This window comes from Gymnodraco acuticeps, unplaced genomic scaffold, assembly GCF_902827175.1.
Source record: "Gymnodraco acuticeps unplaced genomic scaffold, fGymAcu1.1, whole genome shotgun sequence".
NCBI classification, from domain to species: domain Eukaryota; kingdom Metazoa; phylum Chordata; class Actinopteri; order Perciformes; family Bathydraconidae; genus Gymnodraco; species Gymnodraco acuticeps.
Genome location: NW_022990518.1, coordinates 333,071 through 349,903, shown reverse-complemented (window position 1 = coordinate 349,903; position 16,833 = coordinate 333,071). Strand labels below are relative to the sequence as shown.

General features: G+C 40.1%; 2 protein-coding genes across 2 annotated transcripts; one reads left to right on the top strand and one right to left on the bottom strand.

The window, feature by feature from the left end:
* Positions 1 to 4,922: 4,922 nt before the first annotated feature.
* Positions 4,923 to 7,009, top strand: LOC117553314 (zinc finger protein 583-like; the record flags this gene model as incomplete). The annotated part of the gene is made up of 1 exon (XM_034227195.1): positions 4,923 to 7,009. A coding segment is annotated over one exon (1,062 nt), but the record flags the coding sequence as incomplete, so codon positions are not given.
* Positions 7,010 to 9,467: 2,458 nt separating this feature from the next.
* LOC117553312 (phosphatidylinositol 4-phosphate 5-kinase type-1 beta-like) lies at positions 9,468 to 16,039 on the bottom strand (the record flags this gene model as incomplete). Its single annotated transcript, XM_034227192.1, is given in 8 exon segments — positions 9,468 to 10,361; positions 13,233 to 13,332; positions 13,811 to 13,889; positions 13,990 to 14,130; positions 14,340 to 14,424; positions 14,781 to 14,829; positions 15,260 to 15,340; positions 15,855 to 16,039. Coding segments are annotated over 8 exon segments (723 nt in total), but the record flags the coding sequence as incomplete, so codon positions are not given.
* Positions 16,040 to 16,833: the final 794 nt, after the last annotated feature.

Below are 16,833 nucleotides of genomic sequence, written 5' to 3'. Positions count from 1 at the left end.
ACCATACAGAGCACTCTGCAACAGTACTCCGGGCTCAATTCCTACCACCGTGTGATATACGTACCACGACAGCCAGTCAGGAAGAGAGCACAGAGCATAAGAATGTTACAGTATTTATACACATAAGCGGGGAGGAGTTTGGCCGGTTTTACTTCTGGGCGAACCCTAGGCAATGAGTCAGCAGTTTGTTGATTCCATCTCCCTACAGTGTGTGTGTGTATGTGTCTACCCTTAGGCAGTCCCACAGTCATGCTTTGGAGTCATATAATTTTCACAGACAGAGGACTCTTTAACAGAACGCACACTCATCTTATCATGTAGCTTATCACACAACAGTTATATGTTTTTCTTTATGAAAGCCATACTTGTTGGGGTTTAACAGTCATCATCTCATGACCTCCTCAGGACCAGCTAACCAACAAAGCTTAACTGTTCCCATACCCTAAGGCCATCTCTGAACTTCCCTTCCACTCCGAAGTTAGCTCACCCAGAATCAGAAGGACCATTGTCTCTCTAATTGTGTGTGACCCAATCGTCTCCTGCTCTGTAGGAGTCTTCAAATGAACGCACATACATTTCTCTCATTAACTAACACTTAACGGGTAATCTTTTCACTCAAAACAGAAATCACAAGTAATTCTGCATTTTACCTACTTACAGATAGCCAAAAAACCACCCTTTTGATTACACATAAAAGTGGAAGAAAAAGACTATTGCGTTAATCTACTTTTAAGAAAAAGGGAACATTTTTTCAGGAATCTATAAAAAACCTCTATATTTAAGAGGAAAAATGCACTTTGTTCCTTCAACTATTAACACACAGGAATGTATAAAACCACACATATATTAGTGATAACATGATGCAACACACCTCTTATATATGGGTGACATTAAAATGAATATACTAAAAATACGCTGTATCAAACTTTCAAGTTACTTCAATTTTCCCTCAATTCCTCAAAAGCACGTGCACTCCGCTCTGCATCAGCCAAACAGCTCGCTGCACCCTCACTGCGAGGGAGACCCAAGTTCCCATCAGCAAAAACACGTGGGTTTGCTATCCTGGCTCCAAAATGGTGGAATGAGCTCCCCATTGAAATCAGGACAGCAGAAAGCTTACACACCTTCCGGCGCATACTGAAAACTCATCTCTTTCGACTCCACTTCGAGCGATAGAATTACTAACAAAGCACTTATATACTAATAAAGGACTGGCTTATCTAAAGCCAGTTGAGTAGCACTTGAAATGTTTTGGCTCTATGAAACCTGATGTACTTATATGATTCTGTTTTCTTCAAGTTTGTATTTTGTTGGTCGAACGCACTTATTGTAAGTCGCTTTGGATAAAAGCGTCAGCTAAATGCAATGTAATGTAATATGCCTGTGACACAGCTTCACACAGCCAGTGTGACAGCCGCTGTGCAGATTGAGGCTGCCCTAACAAGCGCTTTCTATAATGCACAAACAGGCGCTGAGAATGGCGCAAGGCAGCCGTGCGCGCCACATAGCAGGACAGCGCGCACAGGACAGAGGAGATGAGATGTGGCTTATTGCTCCGACCTGTGAGGAGGAGGGAATAAGCCAGCCAGGGTGATCACTCTTGACCTAAAAGAGTTGTGATGACCTTAGGCATGAAGCCGGGTTAGGGCATAAAACAGCTGAACTGCCATCTCCTTGGATCCGGAGACATGACGGAGCCACAGAGAGAGCAGACAAATCACTCACCCTTTTCGCTGCTATTAGAGCCAAAAGTAATAGCCTACTTTGGCTGATGTCAGTTTAAGGGGAACCTGGTTCAAATGGGGCTTTGCTTTAGTGCGCGTAACACCAAAGCCAAATCCCACTGAGGCGCCAGTGCGCTTGACCCGCCAGTGTGCGTGACACAGGTCTGAGTCTCCGTACTCCTCGCATAAAACGGCTGCGTTCCGCGAGCCCCTCTGTTCAATTCGCCGGAAATATACATTGCTCTGATGGAGAGCAACGTGTGTGCGCGCCCAGAACAGCAGCCGCCTGCGTTCAGAAGCTGCGCAGATCGTACTCCTCTCTGGCGATTGAGGTAGGCTGCCATGGCCTGTTGTCTGTGCAAATCAACACATGTTTGATTGTACAGCAACGGGGCGAAGTGCTGGAATACTTCCCAAACCGGAGAACAGCTCCAGCACATTTACCTCTGACACACGGGGTCGATGCGCGGGCGAATGAACCACCTCTGGAGACTCCTCCTGTGACCAGCTGACTTCATGCTGAGCAGCTGTATCACGGAGAGGGCCTGCGGGATGTAACACGCCGGAAAGGGAGCTGTCAGTTTCTCCACTCGCTGCCGCGAGAGCCGTGCTCTGCTGGCTGAGTTTAATTCCACTCCCAGATAAATGGATATCTGAGAGGGAAGAGGACAGCACTTCTTCAAATTCATTATGAAAACCCGGGCTTTGACAGATGCGATACGAGATGTAACGTCTGTAAAGCGACTTCCTCCCTGGAGCGAGCCAGCAATAGCAGGTCGTCCAGATAAAACCACATTCTCATCCCTCCTCTGTTTTGTGGCTCCAGCCTTCTACACACTTTGAAAAAATGCAAGGGGCCAGGACATATCCGAACGACAGACGATTGTCTGATCTGATATTCCCTGAAAAGAGAAACTTAGGGATTTCCTGAGTTTCAGGATGATGGGTATGGAAGTATGTGCGTGCTTCAGGTTTATGAAAGTGAACCAGTCGTCCTGGTGAACACATTCCAGCATCTGTTTGATCGTCAGCACTGACAGATCAAGGATGGGTCTCACTCCCCCGTTTTTTTTCCGGGATTTAGAAAATAACGAGTACAAATTCCTGATTTTCCTCCCTTTTGAAAAAAAATGCCTTTTTCAACAGGAGTTCCTGCAGCGCTAAATGGAGCGCAAGACACTGTTCCTGGGAAGACAGGAGTCTTGTATCCCATGGAACTGCGGGGGGGGGGAGGAGGCTTCTCTGTGATATGCTGTAATGGTCGTCATGGTGACGAGCCACGCCCTCGCTGCTCGCGCTTCTTGAGGCGAAAGGGCTGCGAGGGAGTCTCCACACGCTGCATTTCACTCTGGCTCTCATCATGAGGCGCGTACGCCCAGGGGATGAGTAGTGGTGTGTGCAGTGCTGTCCACACGAGGCGTTATAATGGTGCTCGTGGATTTATTATGACCTTGTGTAGGAGGCATATCTGGGACAGAGGAATGCCGCTGGTTTATAAACCAATAGGTTAAAACCTTATGCTTCTGCAGCGAATGACCCACCTCTGGAGACTCCACCTGTGGGGGAGACCCAGGGGGATCCCCACGTGACCAGCTGACGCCAACGCTGAACAGCTGCGTCACGAAGAGGGCTGTGCGGGTTTGTGACACGCCAGAGGAGAGCTGTCAGTTTCTCCACTCACTGCCGCGAGAGCTGCGCTCTGCTGGCTGAGTTTAATTCCATTATCAGATAAATGAATATCTGAGGGGGAAAAGGACAGCTTTTCTTCCACTTCATTATGAAATCCAGGCTTTGACAGATGCGATACGAAATGTAACGTCTGTAAAGCGACTTCCTACCTGGAGCGAGCCAGCAAATGGCAGGTCGTCCATGAAAAACACACTCTCATCCCTCCTCTGTGTAGTGGTTCCAGCCTTCTCTACACAAAATTGCGAGGAGCCAGGAAATATCCGAACGGCAGACGATTGTCTGGTCTGATATTCCCTGAAATAAGAAACGCAGGAATTTCCTGTGTTTCGGGATGATGGGTACGTGGAAGTATGCATCCTTCAGGTGGAAGTGAACCAGTCGTCCTGGTGAACACATTCCAGCACCTGATTTTCTTCCCCTTGAGGAACCCTGGAAACAGGAGTTCCTGCAGCTCTGCACTCAAAACAATAACTCTTTGAATGAACGTAATTAAATCATGGACAATATTTCCACATGATTAAATCACTTTCTTTCAAGATTAAGCAATTTGATTGGTCCAACTTAATTTACCTTGGTTGGGTCAACGTAATCTATTAGGATTGATACTACTTATTTATAAGGTTTGTTACCAACTTAATTTAATTGGGTTTGGTCAATGTAATCTATTATAATTGATACTACTTATTTATAAGGTTTGTTACCAACTTAATTGATCTGGGTTGGGTCAACGTAATTGCTTAAAGCTGAAAGAAAGCCATTTCATCATGTGGAAATACTGTCCATGATTTAATCAAGTAAATTCAAAGAATAACTTTTGAGTGTTTACATATTTAAAACGTTTAACTCGGCAAAGGAGGTGCCAAACGTCACCGTAAAGTTCTCCGTGATAACATCCAGGGAATCAGGGAAGCGATCCGCCGTCTTTAGAGTGAACAAACAGAATTTCTACAGTCTAGTGAGCTTCAAGGGTGGAAACATAACACAAACGCGAGATGTTGAAATAAAATTGTATTTCACAAAATAGGCCAACAGAAATACACAATAGGTGGGACTAAGAAAGATAATATTAAAGTATACAAATAAAGGCATTAATTAGGGCTGCAAAATGTCTCCCAGTTTAATGGTGATTAGAATTTTAAATGCTAACACTTAACATTTGTTTCTGACACTGTTTCCTGTTTCCTGCAGACGTCCAGCAGCTGGTGATGGTTTAAAGAGGTTCTCCCTGACCAGCAGGAGTGGAGCACCAGTCTGGACCAGGAGGACCCAGAGCCCCCCCCACACATTAAGCAGGAACAGGAGGAACTCAGGATCAGTCAGGAGGGAGAGCAGCTTCAGGAGCTGGAGGAGACTGATATCACCAAGTCCACTTTCACTCCTGACCCTGTGAAGAGTGAAGATGATGAAGAGAAACCTCAGTTCTCACAGCCTCATCAAAGACAAACTGAACACATGGAAAAAGAAGCTGATGGAGATGACTTTCGAGGACCAGAACCAGCCAGGAACTCAGATCCAGAGAGCAGTTTACAACCAAAGACTGAGGACAACACTGGAGACTCTTGTGAACCGGACACTGAAGACTCTTCTGAACCTGACACTGAAGACAGTGCTGATTGGAAGGAGACCAAAGAACCTGCATCAGGCTCAAACTCACTGAAAAATAGACATGAATCTGTCAGTGCTCCACTACGTAGTACTGAAAAGAAACCATTTAGCTGCTCAGTCTGTGAGAAAGCTTTTTCACTGAGTGGACATTTAAAGGCACACGTGAGAGTCCACACAGGAGAGAAACCCTTTAGCTGCTCAGTTTGTGAGAAAGCTTTTTCACTGAGTGGACATTTAAAGGAACACATGAGAGTCCACACAGGAGAGAAACCCTTTAGCTGCTCAGTTTGTGAGAAAGCTTTTTCACGGAATGGACATTTAAAGGAACACATGAGAGTCCACACAGGAGAGAAACCTTTTAGCTGCTCAGTCTGTGAGAAAGTGTTTTCACATAGTGGAAATGTAATAACACACATGAGAATCCACACAGGAGAGAAACTAAACAGCCACACAGGAGAGAAACTAAACAGCTGCTCACTCTGTAAGAAACATATGATAATCCACACAGGAGAGAAACTAAACAGCTGCTCAGTCTGTAAGAAAGCTTTTTCACAGAATACAGATTTAAAGAGACACATGAGAGTCCACACAGGAGAGAAATCACACAGCTGCTCAGTCTGTAAGAAAGCTTTTTCACAGAGTGGAAGTTTAAAGAGACACATGAGAGTCCACACAGGAGAGAAAGCACACAGCTGCTTAGTCTGTAAGAAAGCTTTTTCACAGAGTGGAAGTTTAAAGGAACACGTGAGAGTCCACACAGGAGAGAAAGCACACAGCTGCTCAGTCTGTAAGAAAGCTTTTTCACAGAGTGGAAGTTTAAAGCAACACCTGAGAATCCACACAGGAGATAAAGCACACAGCTGCTCAGTCTGTAAGAAAGCTTTTTCACAGAGTGGAAGTTTAAAGGTACACATGAGAGTCCACACAGGAGAGGAAATATTCAGGTCGTCAGTCCTCACAGCCTAATGAAATTCAAACTGAGGATAACTGATAGGTAGAGCCTCCAATAAGCAGCTCAGCTGAACATATGGAAACAGAAGCTGATGGAGAGGACAATGAATAAGTCTTATGACAGTTCACACATGAGAAAAATCTGCCTGACTGGATCAACATTGTTGCACAATATTCATATAAGGCTTAAATGAATTCCATCTTTATCAACATAAGTGGAAAATATATTTAATGTTTTTGTCATACTGATTTTCTGATTTATACGTTAACCACTGATGAACCATTTTATTGTGGATTGAGGGCTCCAACTTTCCATATGGAGATATAGGATGATTTGATGTATTGTCTTTATTTCTAAATGTTTTGTATCATTTCTATCCTGTTAATGAGCCCTGTTTTACATAAATGTACCTGTTATCTGATGTTTTTGCTGCTGCAACTGTAAGGGAATACATTTGCCTATTTTGTATCCTGATGACCTAATGCCGTTACATGTATTACGTTACTCCCTAAGCCTGATTTCACCCACCTGCAACCGATTCGCTAATAATCACAAATGTTAATTTCTTTGACCCCTTGACTCGACAACTTTCTTGTTTAATAATCGTTACTCAGGACCAAGTTCCTGTTTCCTGCCTTTCACCCACTGCTCATTTAAGGTGGACTGACCTTTACAATGGAGCAGCTAGTCTTAGTGTCTTAATGCAAACGTGTTGTAAAGTGAGCTAGACCAAAAACGTGCTGTTGGATTGTGTGCTCTCTGCAGGACGGTGTCTGTACTCAAAGATTGTTTATTAAATTAGAGCTTCACTCTGTTTTTGTTGTCCAAAAGACGCCAACAGAGCGATACGTCTTCTTTCCAGCAGGTGGCACACATGTTACATCATCCAGTTCAACTGTCATCCACATATTAATGATTTAAAACGGCAATGTGTAAGGTATGGCTAGTAATTGACTATTTCAACAGAATGTTAAGAGGTTGCAGTGTTTAGGCCATTTCCAATATGTTTGTTTTGTTAGATTAAATCTACTGAAATGAGCATTCAATGACTAAATTATTCTTAATTTCTGTCATTACATCATGGGTTTGTATTGCAATATTATAACGCATAATACAATACATAATACAACTGTGATTTTTATTAAATTAGTTCGTTTTTAAGGAAGGCCAGAGCTTCAGCTGTGTCAAATAGATTGTTCCCTTTAGTTAACGTTATTTAAAAGATAATGATCATGTCCCCTTTATTGTATTACGAGCGTCCATTCCCATTGGATAACGGAGAATTTTACACCCGGAAGTAAGTATTCTCCTTACTGTCGATTTATTTTAGAGTGATATCTGAACTACTCAACTCAAAAACACCAAATTGTCCTTGTTAATTACACAACATTTATTGGTTTAAATTGTGTACAATGCTTTTGTATTTTCCCCCTTCGATTCAGAGAAACGAATATGCGTTCGGAGTTTTTGGATGGCAGAAGACACTACAGTACCCAGAATCCTCAGCTATCGTTTGGGACTACACCATGTGCTTAGCTTGACAAACCATTGTAATAAATGGTTTGGCTGCATTAAATATTACACATCTGTCGTAGTTCTATATCGTATAAGGCTTCGCCCTCTAAGGCTATCGCTATTGGGTAATCCCCACTGCACGTGTGCAGCACTGACAGATTTATTCCACGCCCACCTATGACGTGGGCCCCACCTCCAGGCTCACTTCCGTATAAATAGGAAGTAGGCCCTACAATCCACTCCAACAGCTTTTCTTCAGCTATTCGCGGAACCAGTGGGGCCCGAACCTTAGAGGGCTGCTCCTATACTCATAGAAGCGGGGTTACATTACGTAACCCCAGTTCTATATCGATAGGCCTACTTAATGTTACTTTGATCCGGTTACTTATGTTGTGGCAGATATTTAAGTAAGCTTTCTTATCATAATAGTATAGTTATAATAGTCAGATTACTCTGAAGATGGGAGGTGATGTTCTATTCATTGTCACGTTCACACAGTCGGTGATTTTGGCCGGCCGTCTTTCCTGCAACGGCAATTTAAACTGTATTTCCTCCGCACACTGAGCTCTGATTGGTCAGCAGGCGTGGTGCTTTCGCTGAGTTGATCTCTTATCCTGGAACCTATCCTGCTTCGGAGCACAGACTAGGTTCCAGGATAAGTCACTATGGAGATCTAGCCCGCTAAAAAATGAACCAGCTTCGTAGTACCGGAAATCCCAGAAGTTATCTTGCTAAACGGACCAGCTGGGGTATACTACGAAGCAGGATTTTCGTTTCGCTAGATCTCCATGGTGACTTATCCTGGAACCTAGTCTGTGCCCCGAAGCAAGATATGTTCCAGGATAAGAGATCAACTGTTTCTTCTTCTTCTTCTTCTTCGCTTTAATGGCGAATCGCTTCCACTTGGAGCATATCGCCACTACTGTTGATTTATTTAATGTATAACCTGCCCATATTGTTCATGTAGAACAGTTTTCACGTAAGCCTGCACATTGATTTTATTTTTCATTGAATGTAACCGTTTCAATAAGGATAAGTCTATTACAGGTTGAGGTAGAAACCATGGTGGAACAGCTGATAACAAAAGTGTGCAGAGTTTAAAGCGATCAAGTCCTATTACAGGATAAAGGAAATACAGTTCAAATCACCGTCTGTGTGAACGTGAACATGAATAGAATATCACCTCCCATCTTCAGAGCAATCTGCTTAGCGTTAAGAAAGCTTACTTAGATATGCCACAACATAAGTAACCGGATCAAATTAACATTACGTAGCCTACAGTCCGCGGCATGCACTGTGAGTGCAGACGTCGATGTGTCCCATTATCATCATATCACATCACATCATAATGTTTCATATATTTCCTTTTCTGAGTCAGCTTCTTGAGCCGTATCTGGCCGTGCAACACTCACAGTGTCACATACTGTATGCAGAAGTATTATTTTAAGCAACACATTAAGTTGACGAAACACTCGAGACAAATGTAGGCTAATTAAAGTCAGATCCACTCGTGTTTTAGACGGGGCAGTGATATCATAAACCTGTTAATGTATGCATTCAAACACTTTTTCTGTTACCAGCTGTATTCACCTCGCAGGTGCAGCTATGTGGCTTTTATCCTGGATAAAGTGTTTAAGTCATGGATGTTTAAAGTTTAACTTCTTCATATGTCTAATATTATAGTTGACTTTTCATTCAGGAAGTATGACGCTGCGCTCCCTCAGTATGCTTCTCCATGTTTGTGATTGGTCGAATGCTCCAAATACCACCCTTTTCATGTGAACGCGCACCTAACTAGATAGGACACGGCTGGCTTGAGCGATCCACTTGATAACCCGCGTCGTAGTACAGTTTAGCGAGAGCGCGTATGTTTTGGATTAGGCCAACCGGCTAACCCAAACATATCCAGGTTAGGTTGAACCAGCTTCGTAGTACAGGCCCCAGGTTGAATCAAATACTAAATTATAATTTGGAACAGACAGTGACTTTTTTAGGACATTGGATTTATTTCACAAACACAAGTTGGAAGTATTGCTATAATACAGTTGTAGTCCTATAAATCACATAAAATCACTCTTTTAAAAGCAAAAAGATGACAAAACAAATAACATAGGCTACTTATTTACTTCCAGGATGGAATAAATCCCAGTGGAGATGAACACATTCTCCAGAGGATAAAATACACAGGGAAAGGTAAAGCTAGTAATAAAATATTAAATTAAAACATCTTGTTCTAACCACAAAATAAGCAAATACTTGTTTGTCAACATGGCAGCAGATTCTGCATATTTGAAGAAAAGAATACACACAACATATAGAATATATTAATAAGTATATAGGCTAATATTGACCTAAGCAAATTGGGATTTTAAAATCACATATAGATGATGTTTATAAGGGTATAAACACTATAACACACATTTGAATGTATCAATAGATTCATTTTTCTTTCAGATTCTAGACAACACGGCTCTTTATAATAATATAATTTGAAAATAACATAATAATTTTCCCTGCATTTGATTTTTAAGAAAATCTATTTCCTCAGGGATCCAGCCGCTGAGAATATTCAAAGATTTGCACAGAAATTCAGAGGTCCAAAAGTAGAAGTCAAAGTCAATTTTCTCGTTAGCACTGTTGTAAAATTAGCAGCAGAGTGCAAATAACAGGAGTAGAAACAGCTTCATAGTGTTTAGCAGTGACACAGTGGATCAGTGACTGTATCTGTAAAGTAGGGGATGCCTACAAAAGAGCCAGCGATTAGGCACTTCAACTTTGACTAAGGAAAGGCACAGAGTTGGTGACACATTTACACTGTTGTGAGGTCCTGATGTAGGACTGGGTGGTCAACATTCAGAAGTCCAGATTGATCCTTACTACAAGAAAAAGAAAAACAAGATTATTTTCCTCATTTTCGAACTAAGTTAGAGTTGAACATTTACAAACTAGTCATCGAAGGACGACTGAACACGCATACCGGGCAAAAGGTTAGGGTTCAAAAGTTACATTATTTCATTTCATTTTTATTTGTCCCGCTCATGGTACGCATAACCAAATGTACAATAATAAGATTATAACTTCCCGTTTGCTTGTTTTTTGTACAGAAGCCCATAGAGGCAGGTGAAAACGTATTAATATCTCTTTTCTAGTTCCACACTTGCACCCAACTGGGATTGGAGCTGCTCACTATCTGCTTCCACTGCTGTGATTATTGTGCGTTTTTATGCCAGTGACCTACTTGTGAGATAATGGGGTTTTTCTTCTTTCAATTTATGTTTTCCCAATTTGGTCTTGTCCAAATGTTGCGGTTTAACTTTTGTAATCTTGCTATATGCAATTCGTTTTTATCATTTGCATGTCACTGTGGTTGCACACCTACACCCAGTGCTTTACTGCATCACTACTATTTAGACATACTTATGGCTATTGTAATTTTACTAATATATATTTTTACTGTAAGTGTAAATATGCACATTGACATTTCATTTTATCTCGTTGCATTGTCATCGCTACTACCTCTGCTTTCACCACTCTTATTTATTTATTGTGTCTATTTTTTACTGCAGTGAGAGTTGCCAAAGAAATGTTCTTGGAAGACAATAAAGATATATTCTATTCTCTTCTATTAAATAACTTGGCTGCAAAATCATACAAATCTACAGAAGCCCTGAGAGGCAAATAAGACAAAAGGGTTGGTGAAAAATGGTCAAATTATTTTTGTGTCCTGTTTATTGTTATTAGTATTATTATTATAGTTGTACTAAGTTGTACTATCATAATAGTTCATTGTACTTCCGTTGGCCACAAGAGGCTTCCCCACTACCCCAAATCACCTTCACTTGTCAAAATGTTTTGTCACCTGTGTTTATTGATGAGAAGTTTAGTTATTAAAAAATAAATCCCCCCCTCTGTCTTGACACAGACGTCTGTGTGTAAGTGAAAACATGGTGTTAGCCTGGTATGCTAATGGTCAGTTATATAGTAAGGCAAGGCAAGGCAAGGCAAGTTTATTTATATAGCACTTTTCAACACAAGGCAATTCAAAGTGCTTTACAAAAAATGAAAGAGATTAAGAAAATGGCATTTAAAATCAGTCATTAAAAAGAAAGCTAATAGATGAATTAAAACTAGTAGATGAATTAAAGCAGAAATATAGCTTTGGGCCTCGGATCATGTTCTGGTCTTAAATTTAGTAGCTAGATTTAGTCTGGCCTGTTCTTAAAACCTGGGTATGCATGTCTGTATGCTTACACCTCAATATATTAGGGATACCCTTATTTTGTATTAGTTTATTGATTTCGTTGTGTTTTTATATGGCCTACTTGTGGGATAATTAGGTGTTTTTCAATTAATTCCTTGTTGTATATAGAATCATAATGTTTTGATTGACTGTGGAGCCTGTTTCTTCTTGAAATGGATACCTTCCCAAATTGCCCTTTTCCAATTGTTGCCTTTTTTTAACTTTTGTAAGGTTGTTATATTCAGTGTGTTGAAAATCTCCCTTTTCCCAATTTGTGCGACATTACTGCTGACCACTTTTCAAAACATCCTGCAGTGTTTCCTCTTTATATTCCACAGGCCTGTCTCTGCTCATGAAATTAAGTTCTTCACCAAGATCTCGTACATATGAACGTAAGGCCAGGGTCACTATGACCTCAGAAAAAACCTTTTGGGCTAATTACGACAATTTTGCAAACATGTCTGATAGGATAAAATGTTAAAGTGACATTTTGGTAGGAAATTCATGTTAATTGTAAATTGACTTGTTGCTAAATTATTCAGAACAAGCGCAAGACATACATTTATTTGAATGCCTTTCTTTTGTACCCTTCGGGTGATACATGGTTCACAAATAATGTTCCCTATAGGCTGTCTTTAAAAAGGGAAAATAGTATATATTATAATGCTCAGGCAATTTTATGTATCTACATAATGATTTTCATACCTTACTGAAATGACTGAAAATCAGTGGCCCCCTGTAAAGAAGGAAGCACATATGCCAATATTTAAAACACTAAATCAGCTTTGGATAATGGTCAGCAGTAATGTGAAGTGTGTACAGAAGTAATTCATTCTGTAAAGCCTGCGAAAACAATATTATGGATATTTTTAGGTAGAACATCTTGGAAAGTGCACATCATGTCTCTGAGCAACCAGTTAAAGAAAATAGGGCAAAATGGCTGTCAGAGAAATCCAAAGCCTATATATTTCCTTTTGACCCTCGCTATAGTTTTGAATCCCTCTGTCTTCTGTCAGAGGATTTAAGATCCGATTAAGTCCAACGTCTCCAGGCTTCCAAGCGCCTAACAGAATGTTTAATGTGGGCTGAAGAACAGCTTCATAAGCCTGAACAAGGATTTGTGGTTATGTAAGAGAAGTGTTTGGCTGAGTCATGTTGTACAGATGTCACAGGGGCCTCTGGGGCTCAACCACCATGGGAGAAGAAAGCTTGAGGAAAATGTAAGAAATTGCATGTTGGAAAAGCAGCAAATGATTGGCCAGAATATGTAAGCAGGTGATGAATAGTAACGTCTCTTGGTCTATGTTTCTATTTAGATTATTCAGTGTCTTCTGCTTAGGCACATCTGAGTCATAGTGAGCACCGTTTGTTGATGCAGAAGCAGAAATACAGGCTTTTAGATTAGGGTCAGAAAGTCAGCAGAATTTTTGTTTTGGTATTTATTTCAATCCCCTATAACTGAAATGTTTTTCACGCAAAATGTAGGTACTAAATAAAAATGTCATACCAAGTAGACGTCCAGTTCAGAGTCCGACTGACTCCTGCTGAGAGACGGCAGAGGATCGTCCAGAGCGATGGTCGAACTGGAGGCTCGGCGCTCTTCACTGCTAAGGAAAAATACAGGAGAATGTGTTGTTGTGTAATGTAATGATGTAAGTGAGCACACAAAATGTTGCTCATAGCTCTTCTTTTGATGACAGTTTTACATCAGAAAAGTGTAAATAGAGGTAATTTTGTTAATTAAAAAGTGTTGATGTCAATGTGATTTTCAACAACTCTCAACTTAAGTCACTCTGAAACTAAAACAAGGAATTAAATAAACTTACATTTCAGAATACTAAAGTTTTTCTAATATTTAAAGCTCACACATGTTCAGATTCTCCATGTTAATTTTGATAACAGTGTCGCAAAAAAACCTCCATACTGTAAAATAAATACAGAACTGATTTTATTTTGTATTTCACATCTTTTGTATTGGTTCTGCTCAGTTAAGTGTATTTACATAGTGTTTTAAGTGATCAATTGGGGAAGGCAGACTTTTTAAAACCACAGAGTTCAGTTATGAGTGCTGCTTAAGTAAAGTACCTGTTAACAATTTCCTTTTCATCATTTGCCTTGAAAGAAACTCTCGGAAGGAGATCCGGCTGCTTGGAGGAACTGTAAACTATTGAACAAACAGTCAGTGATTCAAGCAAAGCCTCTCCCAACAATAGTACAATAAATATTTGCTTTAAAATAATATTTGATGCATTACTCAAGCTTACAGTTTCCATCCAGGTTGTCCAAACTTTGGGCCTTCTTCTCCTCCTTCTTCTCCTCCCTGTGTGGGGACAGAAACTCCTGAGAGGCAGACTTTGCTGCATTCATGGAGGTCCTCTTCCTCTTTGAAGATGTTCCTCTCAAAGCTGAGGGACATACAAAAAGAGTGATTCAAAAAGCAAGAATCTTTCTGTTATCACAGGAAGTAGGAAGCAGGATGTGTGAGTCATCTGTTTTATTTGTTCTATATTCATGTTGCACTGTTGGAAGAGCCTGTGACTTTTCTTTGCCATATCTACACCGTAGCTAATGTGCACATGACAATAAAGCCTTGAATCTTGATGTCTTTACTTACGGTGAATCTTTTTAAATACAGTCGAGCCCAAGAACTTCAGAAATCTGTCCGCATAGAAACTGGGCCTGTGAACCGACACCGTGTCCTGAAAATAAAGAACAATTTCAGAGCACACACACACACACACACACACACACACACACACACACACACACACACACACACACACACACACACCACACACACACACACACACACACACACACACACACACACACACACACACACACACACACACACACACACACACACACACACACACACACACACACACACACACACACACACACACACACACACACACACACACACACACACACACACACACACACACACACACACACACACACACACACACACACACACACACACACACACACACACACACACTCTTTTGCAGATACGTATTTATGTAGTTGGACATAGTAAGAAGGAGGTTACCCCATCATGTACAAGAGCTTTCCAGGAGTGCTCCACCTTCTTGATGAACCTGAAAATACACAATAAAAGTCTGTTTGATTATAGTAATCATACAAATACTATTTCGTCCGGAGTAAGCTGTACAAAGAGGCAGAATAATTAAAGATTTAAAAATAAAGAATAAAAAATCCATTCATAAATGTATAAATTAAAAAACTATCGATAATACAAAAAATGTAAGTAAAATCAAATTTTTTAAAAGGACAATGATGGACAAACACCGGATGATTATATATTCAATTCATTCCTTTTTTAAATGACACTCCTAACTAATAAATCAACACAGAATATTAAAAAGCATGTGATCATTTTTAATGTATTTCTACATTTTATTTTTTTTTAATACATTTTTATTTACTGAAAAAGTCTGAACTAGAAGTGAGATGTGGATGTCAGTAGAATCAGAGAATAATAGATATAGATATCATGTAAGATCTCACCTGTAGGACTGAAGGATGTCGATGATTCCTAAAAAGATGAGAAAGTTCTCGTCTTTATTTTTGGCAGGAATTCCACCAAATCTGAAAAAAGATTTTTGAATGATTAATACACAGTTATTTACTTTAAAATGGTTCCTATATATTATTTGAAAAATAGTTGAAGCTGTTGAACATAAAGTAAAGCTAATTCTTGGTGGCATCAGCCTGGAAATCATCATCATTATAATCAACCTTTCTTTAGACTGTTCTTCCTACATTTCACAATGTATTGTTGTTGGGTCATTGTTCATTGGAAAGTTGTTTGTGTTTGAAAAAGCAGAAGAAGAAAAAGTGTTTAGCCGTTTCAGTATATTATGCCATGATTAACTTACACTTTATTTCATGTATTTACATAGTCATGTTACAATGTTTGATGCTTTTTCACAATGCAATAAAGATATCTGGCTCTGAGATAGCTGCAAAAATAACTCTAATATGAAACCAAGCTTTGAAATGTGATGTTTAAAACTGTATTTCTCTATATTACCTGCCATGAAACCCCTCAAAAAACAAAGAAAGTTGTCCACAAAGAGAACAGAATAAAAACGTTACTCACGTGTCGTCATCCGCCACAGGTTCGGAGGCCTTGGTGTTCCCCTGGATGGACTCCAGGGCGGTGGAGTAGAGGACTTTCTGTCCCTTCCTGCTGTCACATCGACTTCCTCTGCTCAGAAGCTTCCGGTCCAAAACATGAACCCCCAGCAGGAGACTGTAGTCCATGATCTTAAAGCTCTCCAGGACCTGCAGAGAGATGAAAACTGGTGAGCAACTCCAACAAATAAACGTATAGTTCACTTAAAACAAATCGGAAAGTAATGACCTCTTATATTTGTATTTGTAGTATAAAGAGCTATGAGTATCTGTGGTGACAGTCCCAGGAAAGTCCACACTGTATGTAACGCATATCAGATCCCAAAACTCATTGGCAATTACCGCTCATCAACATTGGAACCACCAAAGAGAAAGATCTGAGCTTTTTGAAATGATAACTTATAGTAACAATCATTTAGGACCGAAGCTTTGTCTTGTGGGCAGATCCTCCAGCTGAGTCAATAAAGTAGCATCAAGCTTATTTACTATACAATTTACTTTATTGGTCCCGTAGGAAAATGTGTTCCTAAAACATTTACAAACCTATTAACAATTGCGACCTATTGCACAACCCGCATCTACATCCATATTACATTACTTGTGTGTTTAGTATGTATAAAGAAATCTATTTTAGTGAGAAAATCATATATTATCAGATTTGAAATTCAGGGTAAATCAAAACAGAACCTTCCTATGTTGCAGTATGTGGTCATACACTGTCAAAATTAAGTTGTTATTTTCCACATTCTGGGTATTTGTGCAATTATTTTATCAATTTCATAAATAATAGCTGATTCATGTAATAAAACAAGACTTTGAATGGGAAAATAACACAAAATGATACTTATATGAACCACAAATATATTGTATAAAGTGTTCTTGCTGCAAAGCTTTAAGATGACCTCTTCCACTCCCAAGTGGGTCCCAGCTAAAGCCTTAATCTG